This window comes from Halichoeres trimaculatus, unplaced genomic scaffold, assembly GCF_033239565.1.
Source record: "Halichoeres trimaculatus isolate MK-OKI-2021-1 unplaced genomic scaffold, fHalTri1.1 fHalTri1_scaffold_7, whole genome shotgun sequence".
In the NCBI taxonomy this organism is placed as follows: Eukaryota; Metazoa; Chordata; class Actinopteri; order Labriformes; family Labridae; genus Halichoeres; species Halichoeres trimaculatus.
This window is the reverse complement of record NW_027437185.1, coordinates 18,639,232-18,661,669: the sequence shown is the minus strand read 5'-3', so window position 1 is coordinate 18,661,669 and position 22,438 is coordinate 18,639,232. Positions and strand designations below refer to the sequence as shown.

General features: G+C 39.3%; 4 protein-coding genes and 1 pseudogene across 7 annotated transcripts; 4 read left to right on the top strand and 1 right to left on the bottom strand.

Moving 5' to 3' along the window:
- LOC141793773 (uncharacterized) overlaps positions 1-3,060 on the top strand; it is a 139,191-nt pseudogene extending 136,131 nt beyond the window's left edge.
- A 1,583-nt stretch (positions 3,061-4,643) lies between these two features.
- rack1 (receptor for activated C kinase 1) lies at positions 4,644-8,458 on the top strand. Its single transcript, XM_074674621.1, has 8 exons — positions 4,644-4,880; positions 5,340-5,511; positions 6,506-6,653; positions 6,807-6,902; positions 7,138-7,248; positions 7,549-7,689; positions 7,902-8,012; positions 8,256-8,458. Exons 1-8 carry the CDS (start codon positions 4,772-4,774, stop codon positions 8,319-8,321), a joined length of 954 nt encoding a protein of 317 aa, XP_074530722.1. The 5' UTR covers positions 4,644-4,771; the 3' UTR covers positions 8,322-8,458.
- A 202-nt stretch (positions 8,459-8,660) lies between these two features.
- nme5 (NME/NM23 family member 5) lies at positions 8,661-11,851 on the top strand. The gene is made up of 5 exons (XM_074674622.1): positions 8,661-9,144; positions 9,577-9,782; positions 11,237-11,337; positions 11,431-11,549; positions 11,729-11,851. Exons 1-5 carry the CDS (start codon positions 9,019-9,021, stop codon positions 11,810-11,812), a joined length of 636 nt encoding a protein of 211 aa, XP_074530723.1. The 5' UTR covers positions 8,661-9,018; the 3' UTR covers positions 11,813-11,851.
- A 1,422-nt stretch (positions 11,852-13,273) lies between these two features.
- hnrnpaba (heterogeneous nuclear ribonucleoprotein A/Ba) lies at positions 13,274-17,007 on the top strand. 2 transcript variants are annotated; one of them, XM_074673470.1, is made up of 9 exons: positions 13,274-13,412; positions 13,891-14,123; positions 14,546-14,714; positions 14,821-14,979; positions 15,057-15,188; positions 15,283-15,373; positions 15,516-15,671; positions 15,782-15,867; positions 16,313-17,007. In XM_074673470.1, exons 2-8 carry the CDS (start codon positions 13,906-13,908, stop codon positions 15,850-15,852), a joined length of 996 nt encoding a protein of 331 aa, XP_074529571.1. In that variant the 5' UTR covers positions 13,274-13,412; positions 13,891-13,905; the 3' UTR covers positions 15,853-15,867; positions 16,313-17,007. The 2 variants fall into 2 exon arrangements, with proteins under 2 accessions (XP_074529571.1, XP_074529572.1); XM_074673471.1 differs by lacking the exon at positions 13,274-13,412 and adding an exon at positions 13,591-13,787.
- phykpl (5-phosphohydroxy-L-lysine phospho-lyase) lies at positions 16,835-22,262 on the bottom strand. 3 transcript variants are annotated; one of them, XM_074673464.1, is made up of 13 exons: positions 21,892-22,262; positions 21,663-21,781; positions 21,362-21,521; positions 21,203-21,277; positions 21,026-21,113; positions 20,794-20,910; positions 20,590-20,672; positions 20,279-20,504; positions 19,698-19,852; positions 18,286-18,375; positions 18,014-18,147; positions 17,841-17,885; positions 16,835-17,548 (listed from the first exon to the last, which is right to left on the bottom strand). In XM_074673464.1, exons 3-12 carry the CDS (start codon positions 21,475-21,477, stop codon positions 17,842-17,844), a joined length of 1,128 nt encoding a protein of 375 aa, XP_074529565.1. In that variant the 5' UTR covers positions 21,478-21,521; positions 21,663-21,781; positions 21,892-22,262; the 3' UTR covers positions 16,835-17,548; position 17,841. The 3 variants fall into 3 exon arrangements, with proteins under 3 accessions (XP_074529565.1, XP_074529564.1, XP_074529566.1); XM_074673463.1 differs by having other exon boundaries at positions 21,905-22,262; XM_074673465.1 differs by lacking the exons at positions 16,835-17,548; positions 17,841-17,885; positions 18,014-18,147 and having other exon boundaries at positions 19,667-19,852; positions 21,905-22,262.
- Positions 22,263-22,438: the final 176 nt, after the last annotated feature.

Sequence of the window (22,438 nt, the reverse complement as noted above, 5' to 3'; positions counted from 1 at the left end):
GGTGTGTATTATTTAAAGCTCAGACTCTCTATCTACATCACATTGCATATTCATGCTATTAACATACACATGTTTTTTTTTCTCTCTGCAGGGACAGGATGGGCTGCCCATACCTGGCTGCTGGCACAAGGTGAGTGTGGGTGGGAACAAAACTGGTGACTGAACAGGGGAAAGTGACTAAACAGAGTCAGGGGATCATAGAGAGCTAACATTATCTGCATTCACTGACATGAATAGTTGATTGCATTAAACTCATTGCTTGAATCTGATTTAAAACAGGGGCATTTTGTAAGTATACTACAGTGTGTGAGCGTTTTGCTGTGCAGCATGAGTTTTAAGCTAATGTGTGAATTTTGATATGATATGCTACTAAAATTTAATCTCTACTCTTTTTTTCTTTGCAGTGATGACTAACCAGCAGCATGGGATCTGTACATATTGATATGGTATATATTGCAGTTGAATACTACGCCAACAACCAGCTCCCTTTTTTCAATTTTTCATAAAACATTTTATATAATATATTGAGATTTTTAACGAGGACATTTTGGAGTCAACAGTATTACGAAACCCTTTTTTTAAAGCTGAAGAGAGCCAGTGTTGTTGAGAAAGTAGCCACGTTTATGAAGAGAAGAAACGAAACAGGCAGCAGGACTCTTACATTGAAAGACAGTCCAGATGACAGAGTCTAGCTGCCTTACTAACAAAGTCTTACTCACTGCCTGATTGTAATCATGAACGCTGTTTGGACATGACAGTGTGTGCAATCTCACACATGATGGATGGATGGATGCTTTGTGGAAGGACAGATCTCTTACCTATTGCAGATGGAGGAGTGTGGGTTTGGTCAGTGCTCTCTTCTCCTTTCTGTTTTCTAAAAGGAGGAAATGGCGAGGCAGAAGCTCAAGCGCAAGCGTCTCTCTCAGCCCTGAAGTGATGCTGAGTGCCAGCTAAAAAAGAACATGGAGAAAGACAGAGAGCACAGGGAGCAGATTGGCTGTCTATGGAAGCAGAGCGAGCCTTATTCTGCCCTGGTGTCATACTGAACACTCAGAACCTGCATTACTGAAACTCTCCAGGGAGTTGGGAGGGAGGGGGTGGGGACAGAGAACACTGAATTTCCATGTTCACCTGGGAGAAGAAGACACACCTGAGGCTAAGGCCTAGTTATGAGAGAGTAACTGATGTCACAGGCACATATGGAAGGATTTACTGCACCGAACATGTTGTGGTGGCTCTTTTATAAAGTTTTTAATTGAATGATGCATGATCATAACAGGGCATAGTGGTGTTTAGCAGCCTGACAGCCTGTTACTGAAACTTTAAATCACATTGTTATTTACACCAAGTGGACTCTTGCCCAGTTTTACTTTGCATTCCTGTGCATAACTTTGAAGGAACCATTCACAGTATTCATAATGTGTTTCAGTCATCTTGATGAATGAGTGCAAAACAGAGGAGTTGCTTATCTGTTTTTTTTTCCGACTGATCATTATCCTTTACTCACTGATGAAGATGTGTTTTGTTGCTGTTTCCTGTTTCTTGGACAACAGTGTGAGTTCTTGCTGCTGACTTTAATGTGTTTTGTTTGTTTGATGTTTTTTAATCCACATTAGTCATTGGGACTAAAGGACTAACAGACTAAAGAATGAAATTTGAATCAATTTTATACACAATCAATGTTTTGTAGGGTAATCATTTATTTTTATTGAGTAATAACAGAAAGGTTTATAACTTTCAGCTATTCTGCATTTTGTACAACTGCTTTTTTAATCACAAAAAAATTCAGTCACTTCCACCAGATGACTATTTCAAGGGTGTTTTGGCAAATGCTTGTCTCAGATGGAAATACTTCATGGTGCTTAAATTCTCTCATGTATCTGCTTTACTCTGCATGATCACATGCAGAATCAGACACATATCCACAGAAATGCATTCATTAATGTACAGTTTAGCTAAATTAAGCCTCTTTGATTTGTGGCTTTTTGTAAACATGACGTAAAAGAGTACACTCCTGTGCTTCATTTATGTCTTTAATGTAGAAGCTGCTCTAAAGCAATCGATGAGTAAGTTGTTTGAATTAAGCTGAAAGAGTAACACATGAATGGAAAACAATGTGTAAGTTTCTCTGTGGACGTCTGCATATTCTGCATTGTGCAACTTTTTAATACAGTACTATTCAGCACTTCTATGTTTTTAGATTACTTTCTGGTTTATGTGACACATGACTGTTTGCCATTCATTTGCAATGTTTTCACTGTTGGCCTGAGTATGAACAGTTTGTTGTTTTACTGTTTGACTGAAGTTTTCAGTTAGATTCAAGACACCATATTTAGGTGTGTGATGGATGAAAAATGTTCTTTCTCCAATCAGCAGATTGTTCAAGCATTTTGTGTTAGCAAGGTATGGACTGGTAGCTCTGACTTTCTTTTAATAAAGAATATCCTGGAAGAAGACCAGCAAATTAACTTACATTACCCTGTAATAATCACTTTCACTTATTCCAAGCTCTAAAAGTTACACTACATGACATGCAAGTTATTTCTCAGCTTTAGTTTTTGAAGTTCCAATGTGATTAACTAACTCCACCCAAAAAATCATATCAGAGATTTGAGATGAAAGTGAAAATTTCACTGAATGGTTTATAAAAGAAAGTTACCTTTGAGATTATAAACTGACACCCCACCTCTCATTTGTGTGTTAGATATGTTCCAGTAACTTTAATCTGAAAAGCTGAACATTAACTGCATTTCACTGAGCTCAAATAAAACAGCCGGGGAGTTATATTGACTCACACAGTTTCATGCTTTATTTCACTGAGAGCTGATGGTTATCTGACACTTCACATATTTACATGTGTTTATTTCTTTAACAGATTCTGTCAGTTTCAGTATTACAGCAGAGAGTCTGAATACAGTTTGGTGTTTTGGAAGGTGCATATATTATCATGCAGTATTAGCTTGACTTCGTGGGAATGTCTCTTTTTTTCGGTTGTGTATTTGGTTGTAAAAGAATTAAGCTATTTTTGTAATTACTTGTTTAAAAATGTGTAACATTAAATCTGGTCAAGTAAACATGTAGACTGAAGTAACCTCTCCAGTTTCTGTTTTTTTTTTTTTCATTTGTCCATTAAATGAAAATCATGTTAAGTTTAGTTTCATTATTTCACCACTTCACACTTTAAATTTATTCAAGCTTGTTAATATCTCAAAAAGGATTTGTTTCCGTTCTAAATGTTGCTTTGATTTGGATGAAGAGAAATATGAGCATTTCCTCCAGTAAAAAAAAAAATCTAGACAAGTAAAATATAAATATTCCATGCAACTCTGGTTCTGTAGACTCAGTGATAAACAGACAAAACAGACACTAGTTTTTGGTGAGGGGACAGACTACAGTGTAGGGAAATGTGATGTAGTCCTATGACACAACTACAGATGTTAAAAGAAATATTAGCTTTTTAAAGAGGTTGAAAGTTGTAATGTGTCCTTTGTCTATGACATAGTGTTTAGCACACAGGTATTTTATAGTATACAGCCAAAGATGATGAATCTCAATATTTTGCCATTGTTACTCTGGGCAAATTACAGCTTTGACTTCATGAATACCAAAGGAAACCTTGGCTACCAAAGTTAGCACATGTCCATCTACATGCTGAAAAATCTCTCAAAAGTCAGAACAACTAACCTTCCAGATAAAAATGAGGGGCTCATTTAAGTTGGTGCATGTTTTAAACCAAAAGAACCATCAGCAATGACCAAACTTAAGATTGGTGTTCAATTCTGACATCAAGAAAGTACAAAATCAAACAGCATAAGGTGCACTATGATTGACAAAGGTGATTCTTTGAAAAGCAACAATAGAGGACTCAGTCATACAATCTTTTAAACAACTGAAATATAAACACTTTTACAATTTATTTATTTTATCTATTTTCCAGTCTCACAGTTTAAAGACTTGTTGTTTTACAACTGAACAAGTTAAAGGGTTACCTTGACATTTAAACATACACTACTGTTTAAAGGTTCCTTTCTTAAAAATGTTCTTAAAAGGTTCCTTTCTTATTAGCTCAACAACAGACTGATGATGTGATCCTGTAAATTTCCAACAACTGTTGATGCTTCAGATAGTAAACAAACCTATAGAATGCATGCTCCCTTTTATGAAACAAGTTCCAGCTGTCCAACATTCCATTTCTCATGAGATGATTAATTTGGGTTAGCAGCCATAACAGGAGATTGATAGAGATAGACTGGGAGTTGTTGATTATATACCTTTTTGCAGACATGTGTATCATTCTTCAAAATTATCTGATTCATTTCAATTGTTTGTAAAATGGATTTAATTGACTGTGAACTGAAAAAAAAAAAAAAAAGTTTTCTTCACAAAATAAATACTTTTGCAACTGATCCCAGACTTTTAAGCTGTAGTGTTATGGTTATTCATTATTATTGTCAAACAAATACAGATTATTTAAGTATTTACGTTGGCTGTCATAACTCTAGGATCCCTCATGATAATACAGCAGTTCAAATTTTAACACGAATAGAAAAAAATGAATGAAGAAAACAATGCCACACGTCTGAACCATAGAAATAAGTATGAAGTCCACATTTCCCAGACTCCTTTGCGGGCGAGTGACCTCTCATAGGTTTTGCATCCGGGTACGAACTTCCTTTTCCTCCGTGCCTGTTGCGATGAGGACCTAGGTTTTTCGGGACCTCTGAAAAATCCGAATCCATCCTTGTTAAAGGCGCCACCAAACTTCGCCAAAATGACCGAGCAGATGACAGTGAGGGGTACCCTGAAGGGGCACAATGGATGGGTCACCCAGATCGCCACGACACCCCAGTATCCCGACATGATTCTGTCGGCGTCCCGAGGTGAGGCTTCCCCGCCGGGTTTGCCAACATGGCCAATGCATGTTAGCATTGGTAGACTAATTTGTGCTCTGGTGTAGCTTAGAGACAGATTAGCGTGCTATTGACAGTAACAAGAAATGCGTGAATGCCGTCAGTGATGCACACTTTGTTAGTTGACGAGTTATATCACACCAGCAGAGTGCTGTGACTATGCAGTCAGACACCGGTCAGCTAGGCTAGCACGCTAACTTTATCTGTCGTCATGTGTATATAACTCTGAGATACCCAACCTCACCTGTGTGTGAAGTGTGATCCCGTTGTAGTTATATGTGCACATTCTTCCATTTAAAAATCATCTCCTAGCTTATACAAACAGATGTTGATTTCAGAAGCTCTTAAATAGTGATTGTCTCAGCTGATCACCTCTGAATGAGAAGTATACCTAAAACTATGAATTAACTCTACATATTTGTGTTTCAGACAAGACCATCATCATGTGGAAGCTGACCCGTGATGAAACCAACTATGGCATCCCACAGCGCTCCCTGCTAGGCCACTCTCACTTTGTCAGTGATGTTGTCATCTCCTCAGATGGCCAGTTTGCTCTTTCAGGATCCTGGGATAAATCCCTCCGTCTGTGGGACCTGACTACGTAAGTGATGGTGTAAAGGGGGTTGGAGGTGTGGAATAGTTAAGAAAGTTGCTGTATTTATCTATTTGTGGACACACCACAGGTTTAAGTGTTAGGCAAGTGCAGCTGAAACACTGATCCAAATAGGTAGTGATAGAGACCATCACACTTGGCACCTTGCCGATAATCCGGACGCTTCATATACTGAGACTACTGCCTGTGTTTGTGGAAAAGGATACATTTCCCCCACATAGACTGATTTAAAATCACCAAAGAAAGTTTACCAAATTGGAACAGTCACTAGAGACACTACCAAGTATGCCTACAACTAGAAAGTTGGGCCTTTAACTTTTGAGGTTCTGTAAAATATGATGTGCTCTTGTAAATCTAGAAAATGAACAGCACAGTCAGTGGTTGCATAAAAAAAACTTTCATCTCATCTGACCTTGCATGTGATTTGAAGGCAGAGACATTTTAAGAATGGCAGCATCTTTCTGCACCACAACACAAATGGATCTCTTTAGAGTGGAGCACAGGTTTCCTTCTAGCTCAGCTTCACCAGTTTAGTGGCTGCTGTCAACCTCATTCAGCTCCTGGGTCCCCTACTGTTATTTGAGGAAACTGGCTAATTTGAATCTGGTGATTAGTGGTTCTGGTTCTTTTATTTACACGTGAGCATGTCCTTGAGAAATCCAGCAATCACACATTTACAAATCAACACTCAGCCACACAGTTGGATGATCCTTGAACATACATTGACAACAAACTCAGATCATCACCATCCAAAATAAAGTCATAGATCCCTGCCAATGAGAGTAAACAATTACAATGTCTGTGTAGTTCATGGTAAGGAATAATGTTCTCTAGTAAAAGCAAATATCCTTAAAATTTTTGTTTAGCAGTGTATTTTTGATGTCAGCGTTTATGATTTTTGAGCTGTATTAACCCCAGCAGTGTTTTTCCCAGTATGCCACCATTTTTCTCATCTAAAATGTTTCACGTCTTTTTCCCCCAGTGGCCTCACCACCAGGAAATTTGATGGACACCAGAAGGACGTCTTGAGCGTGGCCTTTTCTGCTGATAACCGTCAGATTGTTTCTGGCTCCAGGGACAGGACCATCAAGCTGTGGAACACCCTGGGAGTCTGCAAGTACACCATCCAGGTGAGCCACACCTCATGTAGCAGCGGTTCTGGCAGTAGATCCGGTGTGTATTAGTGTTGCATTGTTCTTAAACAATTTCATTTTTTTAAGAACAGGAAAAAAAAGTAGTCCCAAAGAATGATTTGTAAAAGTGGAAAATCTGTCAAATTTCAGGACGAGGGCCATACTGAGTGGGCATCTTGTGTGCGCTTCTCCCCCAACAGCAGCAACCCCATTATTGTTTCCTGCAGCTGGGACAAGATGGTCAAGGTATGTAGCCATTTCTGCAACAAACTTCCTTAACTGTTTGGAAAATTCATTTGCCTTTAGGTCCTCTTGTTTATGTGAGTCATGTTAGACTTAACACAAAGTTACTTAACAACTTACTGGATAAGATTCTATGTTACGTTACCCATATTATGTATGGTTATTTTGTTTGTAAAGGAATAACCTACACAGGTTTTTACTGTGGTAATCTGATGGCACGCTGTCATTGATGTCCTAGGTTTGGAACCTTGCTAACTGCAAGCTGAAGACCAACCACATTGGCCACACTGGCTACCTGAACACTGTGACCGTCTCTCCTGATGGCTCTCTGTGTGCATCTGGGGGAAAGGTATGAAAATTTGTCTTGGCTGCTACTGAATATTTGAAGATTGTTCCCCAAACAACCTCATCTTCTTAATAGTCAGTGTTGCAGTCAGCAGCTGTGATGTAAACTTTAAAACCATCAGATTTACAATGATGATAAAAGAGGCTGTTTCTGAGCGCTGCCTGCACGTATAGTTCAGTGTTAATGATGATTTGTAAAAGAAGTATGAAACAAGCTATCGGTGTTGATCATCAAGCCCAATGGAAATGTCTGAGGGGGGACCTACAGATATGGTTATTGATTAGTCTTCTTCATTTTGTCCAGGATGGTCAGGCCATGCTGTGGGATCTGAATGAAGGCAAGCACCTGTACACCCTGGACAGTGGTGACATCATCAATGCCCTCTGCTTCAGCCCCAACCGTTACTGGCTGTGTGCCGCCACTGGACCCAGTATCAAGATCTGGGTAAGACATGGTTCTGAGTACTCGACATATAACGTGAAAAGGCGATGATGAAACTTTGAATGCCAACTGTATTATTTGATGATAAAGAGGCTGTTTCTGAGCTTTTAAATAGACCATTTTGTTGTTTGACTAATTTCAGTTGTTTTTATTGACTTAACATGTTATACTTGAAACTGTAACCAATTGTGCCTCCCCTTTTTCCCCTTTTGTAGGATCTGGAAGGCAAGATCATTGTGGATGAGCTGAGACAGGAAGTGATCAGCACAAACAGCAAGGCTGAGCCTCCACAGTGTACTTGCCTGGCATGGTCTGCTGATGGACAGGTACAATACAAACAGCTCACAATATATGTGTGGCTATTATTATTGTTGTGTGTTGACCCCGGTGATTATACCCATTCACTTTTAACTCTGATGTCCACTGGTGACAGTCCTGCAAATATGAGGGGCGCTACAAAAATGCTTATTTGAATGTTTTTACTTGTTGGGCTAAGAAACTAATTACAGCACTGTGTAAGCCAAGCTATAATTGTTGATTTTTCTTTTTTTTCTCCCCCCCCCTCATAGACCCTGTTTGCTGGCTACACCGACAACCTGATCAGAGTGTGGCAGGTCACCATTGGAACTCGATAAGAGCGTTTCGTTGAAGCAACTTTGAATAAAAGACTGTCCGAAAAGAAAACCTTTGCTGTGTTGGTTTCAACATTTTCTGATGTCTGTGCAAAGAATTTCATTGGCAAGATGTTTTAGATAGCTTTCACCCAGTGAGATCTGAGGGGGAAGACGCTTGTTTTTTCAAAACTGAGTTTCACATCTTTTAAACAAGAAGTTGGTTTTAGAATAAAATGCCGAAGTCGAGAAATCTGAATGTGATGGTGGAAACTTATTTTTTGCGTTCTGTTTATAATTAAAGATTTTAAAAAAAAACACCTTTTCAATGAGAGGGGGTGAAAATGGTTATTGAAATAAATCGGATGTGTAATTGTTGTGCGTTATTGTACAGAAAGATGTATTTAATTTGAACTATTTTGCAGAGGGCCGAGGTATATGTGAACCGCGTTTTGCACATTGGTTAGACTGACCTGTGCGGCTTTCCGTTAAGTGGTTTCCTAGCAACCCTAACAGAAATAAGGACGCTGGGCGGTTGTGCTGACGAAAATGTGAGGAAAAAATTGCCCCCAAACGACCCGAGAAAAAACTGCGTGTCACTTATAGTTGAAGTGAAGTACGAGCTTAGTATTTTATCGGAGTAATAATTTCATCGTTAGTTTTGTAGTTTTTACTAGATTCGCTTTTTGCTAAATAAGAGAAAGTTGCAGTGTAGGAGGCAATGAATCAAGCCACATATCCGCGTATACTTGTTGAAAAAACTCTGGCTATTATCAAACCAGATGCAGTCGACAAAGCTGTGGAAATCGAGGACACAATTCTCAAATCGGGCTTTACTATACTACAGGTAAGTAATACAGTTGCACGAGTCGCCTAAAAGCGCTGCATCCTGTTTGACGGAGTTTTAGCCAACTGCCGGTCTCTGGAACCTTTGTTAACGCTCTAGTTTGTTGAAGCTCATAGACGATGCGAAGAGCTTGACGAGTTCGTTTGAATAGTTCTTGAGTTGTTCGACAACACAATATAACGTTTAATTACTCTGTAGAGCTAGAGATAAGCTGACTCTGTTTAAAGTATCCACAAGATGGCGCTAAAATATAAACCTCATCGAGGATTACAGTTATTTTTACAGCTCATTTAAAAATCCCAAAGAAAGTGAATTTAAAACGTCACTATTAAACGATAAACCATCAGTCCTTTAAATCTACTGAAGAAAACTGATTAAAATATATTATATGTTTATTTCACTATTGTCATCTCTGTTCAATTCCTGTGGCAGAGGCGGAAGCTGCATCTGAGTCCAGAACAGTGTGGTGACTTTTATGCAGAGCACTATGGTAAGCCAGTATTTCCCAGCCTGACTGCCTTCATGAGCTCCGGCCCTATAATTGCACTGACTCTGGCCCGCAAGAATGCTGTTGCCCACTGGAAGTCCATCATAGGGCCCGTAAACAGCATAAAGGCCAGAGAAACTCATCCAGACTGGTCAGTATGTTGTATTGTTGCATAGGTGCTGTTATTTACACTACTGGTTAAGGTTTGAGAACATCCCTTTTTTATTTTTTTGTTGAATTTCTAGCAGTTCAGTGGTGCAATGGCATGTGGTGAACTGCAAGAGGTTAAAAAAAGTAAAGCTTCCCAAAACTGAAAAACAATGACATTTCCTGGATTATACAAAAAGGCCCTTTAACAACTTAAAGCTGTTCTGCAGAAAGGGGATTTCTTGAGCCTTAAAAGTTGATGCTACCAATTCCTCCAGGTTTTCTAAGTTTTCTTGACTACTTACAACCATCTCTGTATTTAAGAAGTGCTGGTTAACACTGTTGTACTGTTGTTGTCAAAAGTTTGAAATACATTTATCAAGGGCAAACTCGCACAGATGTTTTGGGGAATTTGGACACAACTCTCACATTCAATGTTCAATCCATTCCTGAACCAGAGATAACTTGAGAAGTGTCACACCTTAGTCCACAATATTCAGATGAAAGTAATTTTTCATTAATTTTTGGAAATCAAGGACCTAGAGACTGGAGGGGCACAGAGTCAAAGTTATTTGAAGTCCATTGTAAAGTTTTTGGCCATTGGTGTTTTGTAGTGCCATGCCATTTTTTTGCCATACCAGCTGGTTTAATGACTGGCCCACAATCTCACAGAACCTCAACCCAATGGTGTATTGTAGAGAGAGAGACAACAGAACCAGTAACACAGATGAGCTGTATGCTGCTGTCAAAGCCACCTGGGTCATAGTACCTCAGCAGTACTACAGCCTGGTCATCTCCATGCAACACTGCATCGGTGTAATGGAGCCCAAATCAAATATGAACTACACACAAATCTCATATTTTTAAAGAGACATTTCTTCGTTAAAAAATAGTTTTTATTGTTCTTAATGGTTATCCGTTTTGTAGACTCTGAATTTGGGGTTTCATAAACTGTTAGCCATAATAATCTCAATCGAGAATTAATGTTTCAATATTGAAATTCACATTTACAATGAGTTTCACTTTTTGAATTCAACTATAAAAAATTACATTAACTTTTCAACATTCAATTACACCTAACACTTGTCCAGTGCACTGTTCTTTTTTCAAGTTTTTATGCAAAGTATCAGCACACAATTTTTACTTTAGAGACTTGAAGAGATTATCCATGTCACTCCTTTCTTGACCTCATTGGAGATAAGTATTTATCATACAATATTCTGTACTATTCCTTTACTAAAACAGAAGTTTTGTTTTCTTTGTGTTGTACCTTTGTAAAGCAAATGCAGCTAGGGTGTTGGGAACAGACACCATTCAGCAGGAAAAGTTCTTGAACAAACACATTATCCACATTACCTTCTTTCTGTGACTATGAAAAACTAACCCATAATGTAGTTTGTTTTCCTTCAGCAGGGTGCAGCTTATAAAAATAATAAAACACTTGTGTATTTTTCACAGCCTTCGCGCAAAATATGGAACTTCTGACCTGAAAAATGCTCTCCACGGCAGTGAGTCATGTCATGCGGCTGAAAGGGAGATCAAATTTGTGTTCCCAAACTGTAAGTTAAATGCTGCCTCACATACTCTGCTTAAAGTAGAAGTAAAGAATTGATCCCTTTGAAGTCTGTATCTCACATGTTGTCTCTGTGCAGCTGTAGTTGAGGCTTTTGCCTCAAAAGAAGCAACAGCAGAGTACCTGAGCAAGTATGTGAATCCAACTCTTCTGCATGGACTCACTGAACTCTGCAAAAACAAACCACACAACCCCTGTGTAAGCAAAACTTACTAATTATTTCAAGATAAATTGGCTGAGTTATATAATCATTGGGGAGTCATTTATTGCAGTAAATTACAGATAAAATGAGGGATGTTTTGATTCCTAAAATTTCTCACAGTTTTCCTGCACCTTCTTATTTATTTATTTATTTATTTATTTATTTGTCCTTCCAGATTTGGCTTGCTGACTGGCTGGTCAAAAATAATCCAAGCACACCGCAAATATGTGATGGAGTCCAAGTTGAAGATACAGAATGATAACAAGTGTGGAAAAAAAATATATACAGGCATATTTTAAAACCTTTTTTTTAAAAAAAAAAAACAGTTTGCTCAATGCTATGATAAAAAAAAAATTCTTCAGTACTTACCATTTGTTTTGTTTCTCTTTTGTAAAACAGACTTTGTGTTTCAAATGTTAAAAATAAAACTTTTATTTTTTTATCTACTGTCATTAACTTTCATGCAGCAGATAATACTAATAATTTATGTGTTAGGTTGGTTTAAATTTAGTCAGAAACAAACAACAGTTGATTGGGTATGTTTCAGCTTCCTTAAAAAAAAAAATTTTTTTGACCTTCTTTTAGGAAATCATGGATCCTGTATCCCCTTTCGGGGATGTGGCATCTGATTTCTAAAAAGAAGGTCCATCTAAAGTGGGCTTGGGTCTAGTTAAGCCATCTGAGAGCTCAAAGATTTAGACCATCAAGTTTCAGTGATTGTCCCAATTTCACAGATTTTTCAATTTCATTTTATTTTTGAGAAAAATCCCTGAGATTTTTTACATGAAATCATTTGCAATTTTACACTCAGGGCCATTTTTCTAAGATTGCTCAGTGTGTAAAACTTCTTTACGTGTGTAGCCCACTCTTGAGTTCCCTTCTTTATATACCTGTGTATTTACTTAACTTGTTGCAATGAAATGCAGATTAATAGTGAGATATCTAGTTGAGAGATTTTCAGAATAAGACAACTTGTCCAACTATTTTTACTGTGCTACTGGCATAAACTTAACGGAAACACAAAAACCCCACAGTTTTTCCCCTTTCAATTGAAACACTTGATCATTGCACTACTACCAACCATTAAAAATGCCGCTTTTCATTCAGGGGGATTGTCAGTCAGGACAAATTTCTTTAAAAGAGCATAAAAAGAAATGTCGAGTTCATATTTACTAACCCCTTTATCAAAACAATTGAGCAATACAAGATGAATGGGTACGCGAGTACGACCCTGCTTTACACCCAATTTATTACCAGGTAGAATTAACACCTCTCTGATAGTCTCAGTTAACGGCAATTAGTTTGTCGCCATCGCAAATAATGCTAACCTATTAAGCGGGCTTGTATTAACTTAATTTTTCGAACTATATGAGGTGCCTGCCTTAATAATTTCTTGAGTGTTAACCATAAAGGCAGGCATGGATTGGGCTTTAATGCGTTTATCTGACCATCATCAGCGGACATCCGAGTCAGACAATTGTACAGAGGTTAAAATTTTTCATATAAGTGTGAAAAGCGCATGGATATGCACGTAAGTCAGATAAAAACGTTTCAACTGAACTATTGATAGCCGTCTTATTCTGTGTTTTCCTACCGGCAGAGAACAAACCATTTTTTTGATTTTCATCGAAAAGGTACTTTGCGTACCTTCCTGTGCGTGTAAGGCGTTAACTTCTTCTATGGAAGACTGCAACGCGAATGCCATTGGTCAACGGCTTGAGAGACAGCAGTAAACGACCAATCACACGATTCCTCCGTGGAAATGTCGTTTTTTTTTCTGCCGGTTCTAGAAAACCAACCACGAGTTGTCGTCGTGTGGGAGAATCCATCTTGAAGAGAGCTCTCCGGTGGTGTGACGAGTAAGCACATTTATGTTCTTTCTGAGTCTTTTCATTTCGATGTATTTGTCTTGTAGAAAGCCATCGTATTATTGTATTTTAATATATTTTAATGATATGTATTCACGTATAGAAAGAATATCTGGTCGGTACGCTTAACGGCGCCTCTGCATTACGTAACTACGCCTGAGAAAACAGTAAAGTCCAGGCTTGGTTTTATCAGTCTGTTGCAGATTCTAGTGCTTTTTAATCTGTTGCCCCATAGGATGCACTCTGTAGATATCGAGTAGCTACTGGCTTGTGTAATTTGGCGTTGATGGGTTGCCAGTATCGGGCACTCGCCAACAAAGACGTCGTTGTATGAATGTATGGAACGCGATTGTGCCGGTCAAAATGGTGGGAATTGCATGTATTGGCACCCTATAAATGGCGAGGCATGCATGGCAGTGCTGATTATGTAACTACAACGACTTGGTAAGTTTTGGTCTTTTTGATTTAGGTTCAATAGTTCAAGATGTCTGAGATAGAGCAACAGTACATGGAAACATCGGAAAATGGCCATGAAGTCGAGGATGATTTTAACGGAGCCGGCCACACCGAGGAGGAGGGGATCGACGAGAGCGCCGTGAATGAGTGCGGAGAGGGCGAGGAAGCCGACCTAAACGAGAACTCGCAAAACGGTGGCACCGAGGGCGGCCAGATCGACGCCAGCAAAGGCGAAGAGGATGCAGGGTGAGTGTAATGATAAGATATGTGAATTCTTTATGAAATTGCCAGCTGAGATGCACTCGTGCTTTGCCATGTTTCTTTGTTCAACCGGCCTTTGTTGGCGCCATATGCAGAGCGGAGGGGGGATGGGCGCTTCAGCGTGGGTCGAATCTAGCATGCATAAGCGACTAAAAGCCAATTGATGATGCATATGCTGCTGTTCCATCGTAGTATATTGCAGTTTTGTGTTTTTATTGAATGAAGAAGCCTTGCAAAGCTTTGGTAGCATGAAGCCCTACGTCATGGGTCAACAGATGTTCGGGAACAGTGTGTACATTTACACCCCCCTCGCGCCCAACGCATCCCCGCCCCCACAACCCTATATAAAGTTGTTCAGAGAGGTCTGCTTGTAATCCTAAACATGTCCCCTTCTCTTCTGTGCTTAGGAAAATGTTTGTTGGTGGTCTCAGCTGGGACACAAGCAAGAAGGATCTTAAGGATTACTTCTCTAAATATGGTGAGGTGACAGACTGCACCATAAAGATGGACCAGCAGACAGGGCGGTCAAGAGGTTTTGGCTTCATTCTCTTCAAAGATGCAGCCAGTGTTGACAAGGTGAGTGAGGACGCTGTCTTGTAGAACTGTGTTCAGCTGACTTTATACGTGAACAAGTTGCACCAGATTAATCCATCTTTTTTTATTTGAATTACTCCAATTCTAGGTCCTGGAACAAAAAGAGCACAGGCTAGATGGACGAGTCATTGACCCCAAGAAGGCCATGGCCATGAAAAAGGACCCAGTCAAGAAAATTTTTGTAGGAGGCCTTAATCCTGACACCTCAAAGGAAGTAATCCAGGAGTACTTTGGGACCTTTGGAGAGGTACGCTGTTGCATTGATTTTGTGTTAGAAGGTGCTAAAAATTCAGGCTGCTTCAAACATCTCCTTTCATTATGTAGATCGAGACCATTGAGTTGCCACAAGACCCAAAGACTGAGAAGAGGAGGGGATTTGTATTTATCACATATAAAGATGAGGCTCCTGTCAAGAAGGTCATGGAAAAGAAATTCCACAATGTTGGTGGAAGCAAGGTAAAAACATGTCATAGCTGTGGTTGAAGTTAAAAGTGAAGCTTTTACTCTGCAACAAGAGTCACTAACCTCATGTGCTTTTCTGTGTCTTCAGTGTGAAATCAAAATCGCCCAGCCCAAAGAGGTCTACCAGCAACAGCAGTATGGCGCCCGCGGATACGGGGGACGTGGCAGGGGACGCGGTGGTAAGCAGCTTCTTCTTCTAGTAGTATATCAGAAATTTGTGTTTTGATCTGTACTTAATGTTAGACTTTAACTTGTGCCGAGTAACCACCTGGGTCCTGTGTGCTGGCGAGTTTTGACAAAGGCCTCACCTGTTGTCTCTAGGCCAGGGCCAGAACTGGAATCAAGGTTACAACAACTACTGGAACCAGGGATACAACCAGAACTATGGCTATGGACAGCAAGGCTATGGATACGGCGGCTATGGCAACTATGACTACTCTGCTGGTTATTACGGCTATGGGGGTGGCTACGACTACAGTAAGCGATAAGTGCCCCCAGGGAAAGAAAAAGAATGAGAGAAACTTTATTTTCTTGGTCCTCCTTGTTGTACTCAGAAGAACTCAGTCCCTTTTTCTCTTGTCCTCCAGACCAGGGCAATACAAGCTATGGGAAAACTCCAAGACGTGGAGGCCACCAGAGTAGCTACAAGCCATACTGATCACACGTAGTGCAGGTATGCATTTTTGCATCATCCGTGGTAGTATGAGAACATAGCTGTAACCATTGGTGCCTTTTTGACCCCAAAGATGTCCATCTACTCTAAATCCATTCAAACATTGTAGTGGGGTTAGGGTAGGCTGCATTGTGGGGTCTGTGACCATAAAAGATGGAGCCATTCCACCTGTCAGCCATCTTAAGATGCATCTCTACAAACACTACTTGATCAATAAGGGTTGAGTTGGTGGTGGTTGAGAAAAGGAACAAGGACCGTTTCACCTTTCACCTAGGTGCCAGGTGTTCTAGTTAGCGGCCGAGTCCCCCTCCCTCCCCCCTAAGTGTCTGTCCATTCACTGACCTGTCAAACTCATTCATGCACCTGTCTGTCTTTGTGTAACTGCATGCCATAATTGGTTTATTCTCAGTAACGTTAATAGTAACGTTAGTGTTTTTCTCTTAAGGTCTAAAGTAAATAAGAAAAAGAGATCCATGGTCTGACCACAGCGAACATGGGCTCTGGCTTTTCCTTTGGAGTTGGCAGAAATTTGGACTCATGCTCCATTTGTACAGATCAAGTGAGGAACTGGGGAAGCAAATGTCACTTTTTCACTTTTTATTTTATATTGTTTTGTGTCCATTTACATTTCCAGTGATGGAAGTGTTATTTTTACTGTACTTTTTGGTACCTTTTTGAATCTAATGTATTGTATGGTTGTATTTTTACATGTCTACTGGATTTACAGACAAGCAGGAGCAAGAGCTGTTGAAGCTCACAAATAAAACAACTTTGCTTTTTTTTTTTTTTTCCTTTGGTGTTTCTAGATCTTTAGTTATTTTCTCCCGTGCTGAGTGTTGGATGCGAGTTGCATGGCTTCAGATGTGGGGTGAGGCTATATAAGGGATTTAATCTAATCAAAGGGTTCATTATAAGCGTGTTAAGTGAATGTTTGCAGATGGTCTAGTAGACGAAGACAACCAGCATCTTTTCTTTTCTTTTTCTTTTTTTTTTTTTTGGCTTTTAAGGAGATTCTTCCCCATCATGTTTGCAATTTTAAGTGGCTTTACTAGTGTTATTCAACTGAACGCAAGCCTGTTAATGTACGAGGGTACTCCCTCACTCACTGGAAACTCATTCCTCTAGTGTCTTGGGCAAATTGGTAGAAATAAACTTTTGGTTTATATTACACTCTGATCTTTTTGTTATTATTTGTAAAGTTAATGTTAACTGTTTTGTACTGTTAAATGGCTTGCTTGTAACGTTAACATCTCACCGGATGCCTCTTTAAGAAGCTGTGGGAGAGGGCTTCACTATCCTACTGCAAAGCTGGCTGAGTTAACACACCTCAGTAGATGTGAAACTGCAATATCATGTTTGTGAATGTGTCCAGGAGTTAGTGGTCTGGTAAGTGCTTATCTAACCACATGTGTATTGAGAACATGTTGCTGATCAGTGTTGTACGCTGGGACTTTATATTTCATACTTTGCAATTGTGGGTAAAAGATGGTAGCAGTCAGGATTCTTAAAGTGTTCAACCTTTTATTAATTACCAAAATATCATTAGTGTCACTTCAGCATCATTTTGTATCCTGATCATCTCCAAGGTGGTATTGCGGTGCAGTAATTTGCATTACTGTTAATGTAGACTCCAGCTCTCCTCAGCCTTCTACAGTGAAACCTTTAATACGGCACCAAACACCTGGGGGATATCAGAAAATATATTTCTGCATGATGGATAGAGATACAATTTTTATTGGCTGTTATTAAAAATCAACTGTCATGTCTTTGATAGCTTCTACATTTTTAAGATAGAGTCCCCACCGTGGTAAGAATCAAGTAGAGGATAGCAACATGTTCTGAAATGAGTTAACTTGTTTTATTTACTGGAACCTCAAGTATAAACATTCATACCTCTACCTCTGAACTCTATGAATGTGACCATCTGACAATGTCTGATGCAATTAAAAGTTTTTTCTACAGGTTTAACAAACCTTAGATGTCTTCATTTTCCAGTTTGAGGTCAATGACTTCCTTGTCTGTCAAAATAAGATCACTTGAGGAATTAACTTCCTGGTTAATGAATATGTTTGTTTTATTTCTAACTCATTACACTGAGTGTTAATTGTACACACTGCAATCATCCTAAAAGCGATGTCTTGCTTACCTGAGAGGATACGATCGATGCACTGAACCACCAGTTCTGCGTTCTCCATACTGAAGCACATGGGGGGTTTAAACTTCAAGACACTGTCCCAGGGACCATCTGTGCTGACACAGATTTGATCCTCTTCCTTCAATCTAAAAACAAAAAGGATAACAGATAAAAAAATAATTATAATTGTTAGAGGAAGAAAACTTGCTCTGCAAATACTTGTAGAGGAAGTGTACATTTATGATGAGCAGGCATAAAATAGGGAGACTGTGTCTTATCTGTACCTCTTCACCACCCATGCTGCTGTTTTTGTGGCAGGTGTCTTTTGCTTCCTGTCTGTAACCAGCTCAATACCCACAAAGAGTCCAACACCTCTGTTATGAAGGGAAATAATTCATATATTAATCACTGATTCAAAATTAAGAGGTTCAGTAAAATATGAGCAGAGATATTTCAAATATTAATCCAAATTCACCATCAAAAGCATCAGACAAGAGAAACTTATGATAAAATGTTCAAAATGTGTCAAATTGGGACAAACATGATTTGAAAAAAGTGTTTTGCTAAAAAAGGGGAAAAGGGTGATTCCTGTCCCTTGAATTTGTGTTTTGCGCTGTAAAAATACAGAATAAAAAAAGCACAGTTCTGGTTGAGAAAAAGCAGGAACATTATTTTCTTTGGAGAATAAATTAACATTGTTTGGCACAGGGAAACTGACCTTAAAGAAACACAATTACTGGATTCCATTCAAATTGAAGAAAGGCCTGTTACTGTAGACACCATTTTTCAATGACAAACTGTCTTGAAAGTAAAAGGGACCCAAACCAGCATTATAAAGAGGTTGACTGAGTTGAACTTAAAAGATAAGTAATAAGGTGCTAAAAAATTATTAAAAGAATTTCGACTTGAAGCGCTTGCTCCGAAGCTGCATCTACAAGGCTTAATTTACATGTTAGTACTTAGCACAAGTGTTCAAAGATGGTGACTGTACAGTCAGCTCATCAGCAGAGTGAAAATAGTGTTTTAGGTGCATTTAAGGGTTTGAACTGTAAAGGTCAGAGAAGTTCTCACTATACATCTGGGCAGCCCCGAAAAAATAATAAATTGTACAGTGGATTATAATGCACACAGTCAGGCTTGATACAGCTTCACTGTGAACGCTGATCCATACATGATTTTAATCCCATGCTGATGAGACCTTCAACTTTGAGCACACAAGACATGTGGCCAGAGAGGTACTCTGAATTTTTATTAGTTTAAGTCATCTTTACTGAACACATTTTTTAAACTAAGGGGGTCACTTATCCTACAGGCCAACCAAGTCCAGGGCATCGTTAAGAGCACTAATTATTCAGATAAGTAACCCAGTGCAATGACTGACCAGCAGATAAAATCAGGGAAAAAAAACACAAGTAGATGAGTACTTAAGTTTGAGTTAAAATATAACATTATCATGAACAATGTAGAAGCATTGTAAAATAATTAGGTGTAATAAAATTAAACCTGAAACAGTTTGGGTGAACACTGCTCCTCTGCTCATTTTTGATATTGTGCCATTTGCATACAAAAATATGGACAACAGCACTCCTTGTTTACACTTCAGGTTTTGTGTGATTAGACTGCAGTGAAATGGCAAAAGAAAGGACAACTTCTTGACTGACTGACCTTAACCATGCACTGCTCACTGCATCCTCACCTGACATCCCCGATGATTTGATGCTGTGATTGGAGCTCTGTAAGCAAATTTTTGAGGTGTGCTCCCACCCTTGTTGCATTTCCTCTGAGATCCTCTTTCTCAATCACATCCAGGACTGCCAGACCAATTGCACAGGACACTGGGTTTCCTCCAAACTGCATGAAGTTGGATAGAATTGTATCTTGATTGTGCTGATGAAAAAGTAGATAATTGCCTCCATACTTGCTACATTTTAGGATTTCAGTATATTATTTTTTTTCACACAGTGATGTCTATTAAAAAAGTGGCTATCCAACAAATTGTAAACTGTAGTCAAAAACTGAAAGTTTAACACCAGGAAAAATGTTATGCCATATCTGAGGATACCTGTACCTTTATGTTCTTTACAACTGTTAAGTCATAGATTTAACACTCACTAATGGACTGCCCTACATGGTGATAGTTGTGATTTATGTCAAAAAAAAAAAAAAAAAACTATGACAAAAAGGCATGAAAACACTGGATTACTGTCCTGGCTGCAAAACTTCAGGGGTAATTCCGTTGTATTAAATAAAGCCGCATATAGTATTAAATATAGTCACCGTGTTGAAGTACTCCACTCCGTTGGCTGTGAATGCCTCAGCTATCTCTGCAGTGGTTGCCACACATGCCAGAGGATGCCCATTACCCATTGGCTTGCCCATGGTTACTATGTCTGGACAGAAACCCTCACCCTGCAGCTCGAAGGCCCAGAAGTGACTCCCCACACGTCCGAAGCCTGTCTGCACCTCATCAGCTACGAACACTCCACCAGCTGAGCGCACATATCTGAAGAGTGTTTCAAGCACCAAATAATAACTGTTATTATTTTGACTGCCTACAAACAAACCTTGACAAAGAAGTCACCACTCACTCTGCAACTTTGATTGAGTAGCCCTGAGGCAGGATTATTTGTCCTCCCACACTTGGCAATGATTCAGCAAAGAAGGCCGAGACCTGTAGGAAAAACATAGTAAAAAGCCATAAATACAGTAAATTGTGTGTTGCTTATTTTTATGTCAGCAGTTTAAAAGAACATGTTTCAAACATCCAGACAGCATGAAACTGGAAAACGTACTGTACGACCCTTCTGGTGCACATCCTTGATCAGGTCTTTAACAGTATCAGCGTACGCTTGTCCTGGGTTTGGGTGATCCTCTTGGTACATTCCTCTGTATGTGTCAGGTAGGGGTGCCTTAGAGATTGAATACATTGTTTTCAGAAAGGCAGGAGTCCACTGTTGATCAACTTTTTTTGTTTTGTTGTTGTTGTTGTTGTTTTGAAGATTAGGGGCATTTTAATTTACAAACCACATGAACCCACTCCTTCTGTCCTGCCAGTTTCCGGAACTTGTAAGGACTAATGTCGATGAGGGACACTAAATGCCCATGGTATGCACTAGTATAAAAGCACAATTTGATGAAATTGATGAGCAAGTGTTTTGTCCGAGGAATAATGTAATGCAACAAAACAGGATTACATCTTACTGGTCAAGCACAATGACGTCCTCATGTTGGGTGTACTGCTGTGCCAGGCGCAGGGCGAGATCATTGGCCTCTGAACTGTAAGGAGAACATGTTTAGAATTGAATGGTTCTTGGAAATAACTGGTATACAATTTTATGTGAACATATCAGTAGTATTTACCCAGAATTAACAAAGTAGAAGACGCAAAGTTGCTTTGGCAAGGTCGCGGCCAGACGGTCTGCATACAGGACTATGTTGTCGTGCAGGAATCGTGAATTCGTGTTCAGTAGGTCCATCTGTGCGGCTGCAGCCTTTGTTATGTCTGGGTGACAGTGACCCACTGCAACAGACAGTGCACAATATGTTGACATCTAAAAGCTCTCTATTGCATGGAGGTCTTGTGTAATGAAAATGGATGGTGGTAATTAAAATGGACTTTGCACTCAATGGCATTTTTTTGTTTGTTTGTTTGTTTTTTTACCATGCTGGACGTTACTGATGCAGTCCAGATAGCGCTTTCCAGTTTCATCGAATAGATATTGTCCTCTTGCTCTCACTATTTTCACTGGATCATCTGAGTAAAAAAGTCTGCACGACTGTCTGTTACGGAAACAAAAATAATGGATCAGTGACTTCCGTAACGAACTGCATAGTTTAACACCAGACCAAGGCCGGCGAACTACCAAAAAAAAAGATCATAGAATACCAACCAGTCCTCCATACCCGATAAGTCTCCTCCTCATTGCAAGGGTTTCGTCTTTCCTGAGTAAATCTAGAGCCATACTGTCGTCGGGTATTTGTGCATCCATTCGTTATACTGTCAAGTTCAGAGCCAGTGTATGCAACGCTCATTCCATGGTGGTTGTCAGAAATGATTGTAAAATCACTTACAGGACTGTTATGACTTGGTCACTCCTTGAAAGTCTTGTCCACGCATGCGTCAATTGCGTAGAAGTATTGAGTAAAACACACGAGTAAGACGTGTTATAGCTTAGTTTTGCTTTCTTAATTAATGTATCGTGCTGTTATACTATTATTTTAAGTACCCGGCTAATACTTTAATTCACTACAAGATGTTTAGTCAGCTTTTATTTTTCACTGTGACTTTATAAAGGATAATCCAACGGTGAGGCGGTTAACTCGCAAGAGACGTCCGAATAAAGTGTTTAACACTTGTAAAAAATACAGTTTTTCAATTCATAACACATGAGTTAGGGTCTCACTGTCAGAGTATACGCTGTACAAGAATTGGTTTCT

Excerpts from the sequence above, each read along its gene's own strand:
- nme5 (XM_074674622.1), top strand. The coding sequence starts at position 9,019 with ATGAATCAAGCCACATATCCGCGTATACTTGTTGAAAAAACTCTGGCT. Across the intron at positions 9,783-11,236 it reads AGAGAAACTCATCCAGACTG|CCTTCGCGCAAAATATGGAA; the intron begins GTCAGTATGTTG and ends TATTTTTCACAG. Across the intron at positions 11,550-11,728 it reads ACAAACCACACAACCCCTGT|ATTTGGCTTGCTGACTGGCT; the intron begins GTAAGCAAAACT and ends TTGTCCTTCCAG.
- hnrnpaba (XM_074673470.1), top strand. The coding sequence starts at position 13,906 with ATGTCTGAGATAGAGCAACAGTACATGGAAACATCGGAAAATGGCCAT. Across the intron at positions 14,715-14,820 it reads ATGCAGCCAGTGTTGACAAG|GTCCTGGAACAAAAAGAGCA; the intron begins GTGAGTGAGGAC and ends CTCCAATTCTAG. Across the intron at positions 14,980-15,056 it reads ACTTTGGGACCTTTGGAGAG|ATCGAGACCATTGAGTTGCC; the intron begins GTACGCTGTTGC and ends TTCATTATGTAG.
- phykpl (XM_074673463.1), bottom strand. The coding sequence starts at position 21,990 with ATGGATGCACAAATACCCGACGACAGTATGGCTCTAGATTTACTCAGG. Across the intron at positions 21,522-21,662 it reads CATCAGTAACGTCCAGCATG|TGGGTCACTGTCACCCAGAC; the intron begins GTAAAAAAACAA and ends TGTCTGTTGCAG. Across the intron at positions 18,376-19,697 it reads CAAATCATCGGGGATGTCAG|AGGTGTTGGACTCTTTGTGG; the intron begins GTGAGGATGCAG and ends CCTTCATAACAG.
- rack1 (XM_074674621.1), top strand. The coding sequence starts at position 4,772 with ATGACCGAGCAGATGACAGTGAGGGGTACCCTGAAGGGGCACAATGGA. Across the intron at positions 6,903-7,137 it reads GCTGGGACAAGATGGTCAAG|GTTTGGAACCTTGCTAACTG; the intron begins GTATGTAGCCAT and ends TTGATGTCCTAG. Across the intron at positions 8,013-8,255 it reads CATGGTCTGCTGATGGACAG|ACCCTGTTTGCTGGCTACAC; the intron begins GTACAATACAAA and ends CCCCCCTCATAG.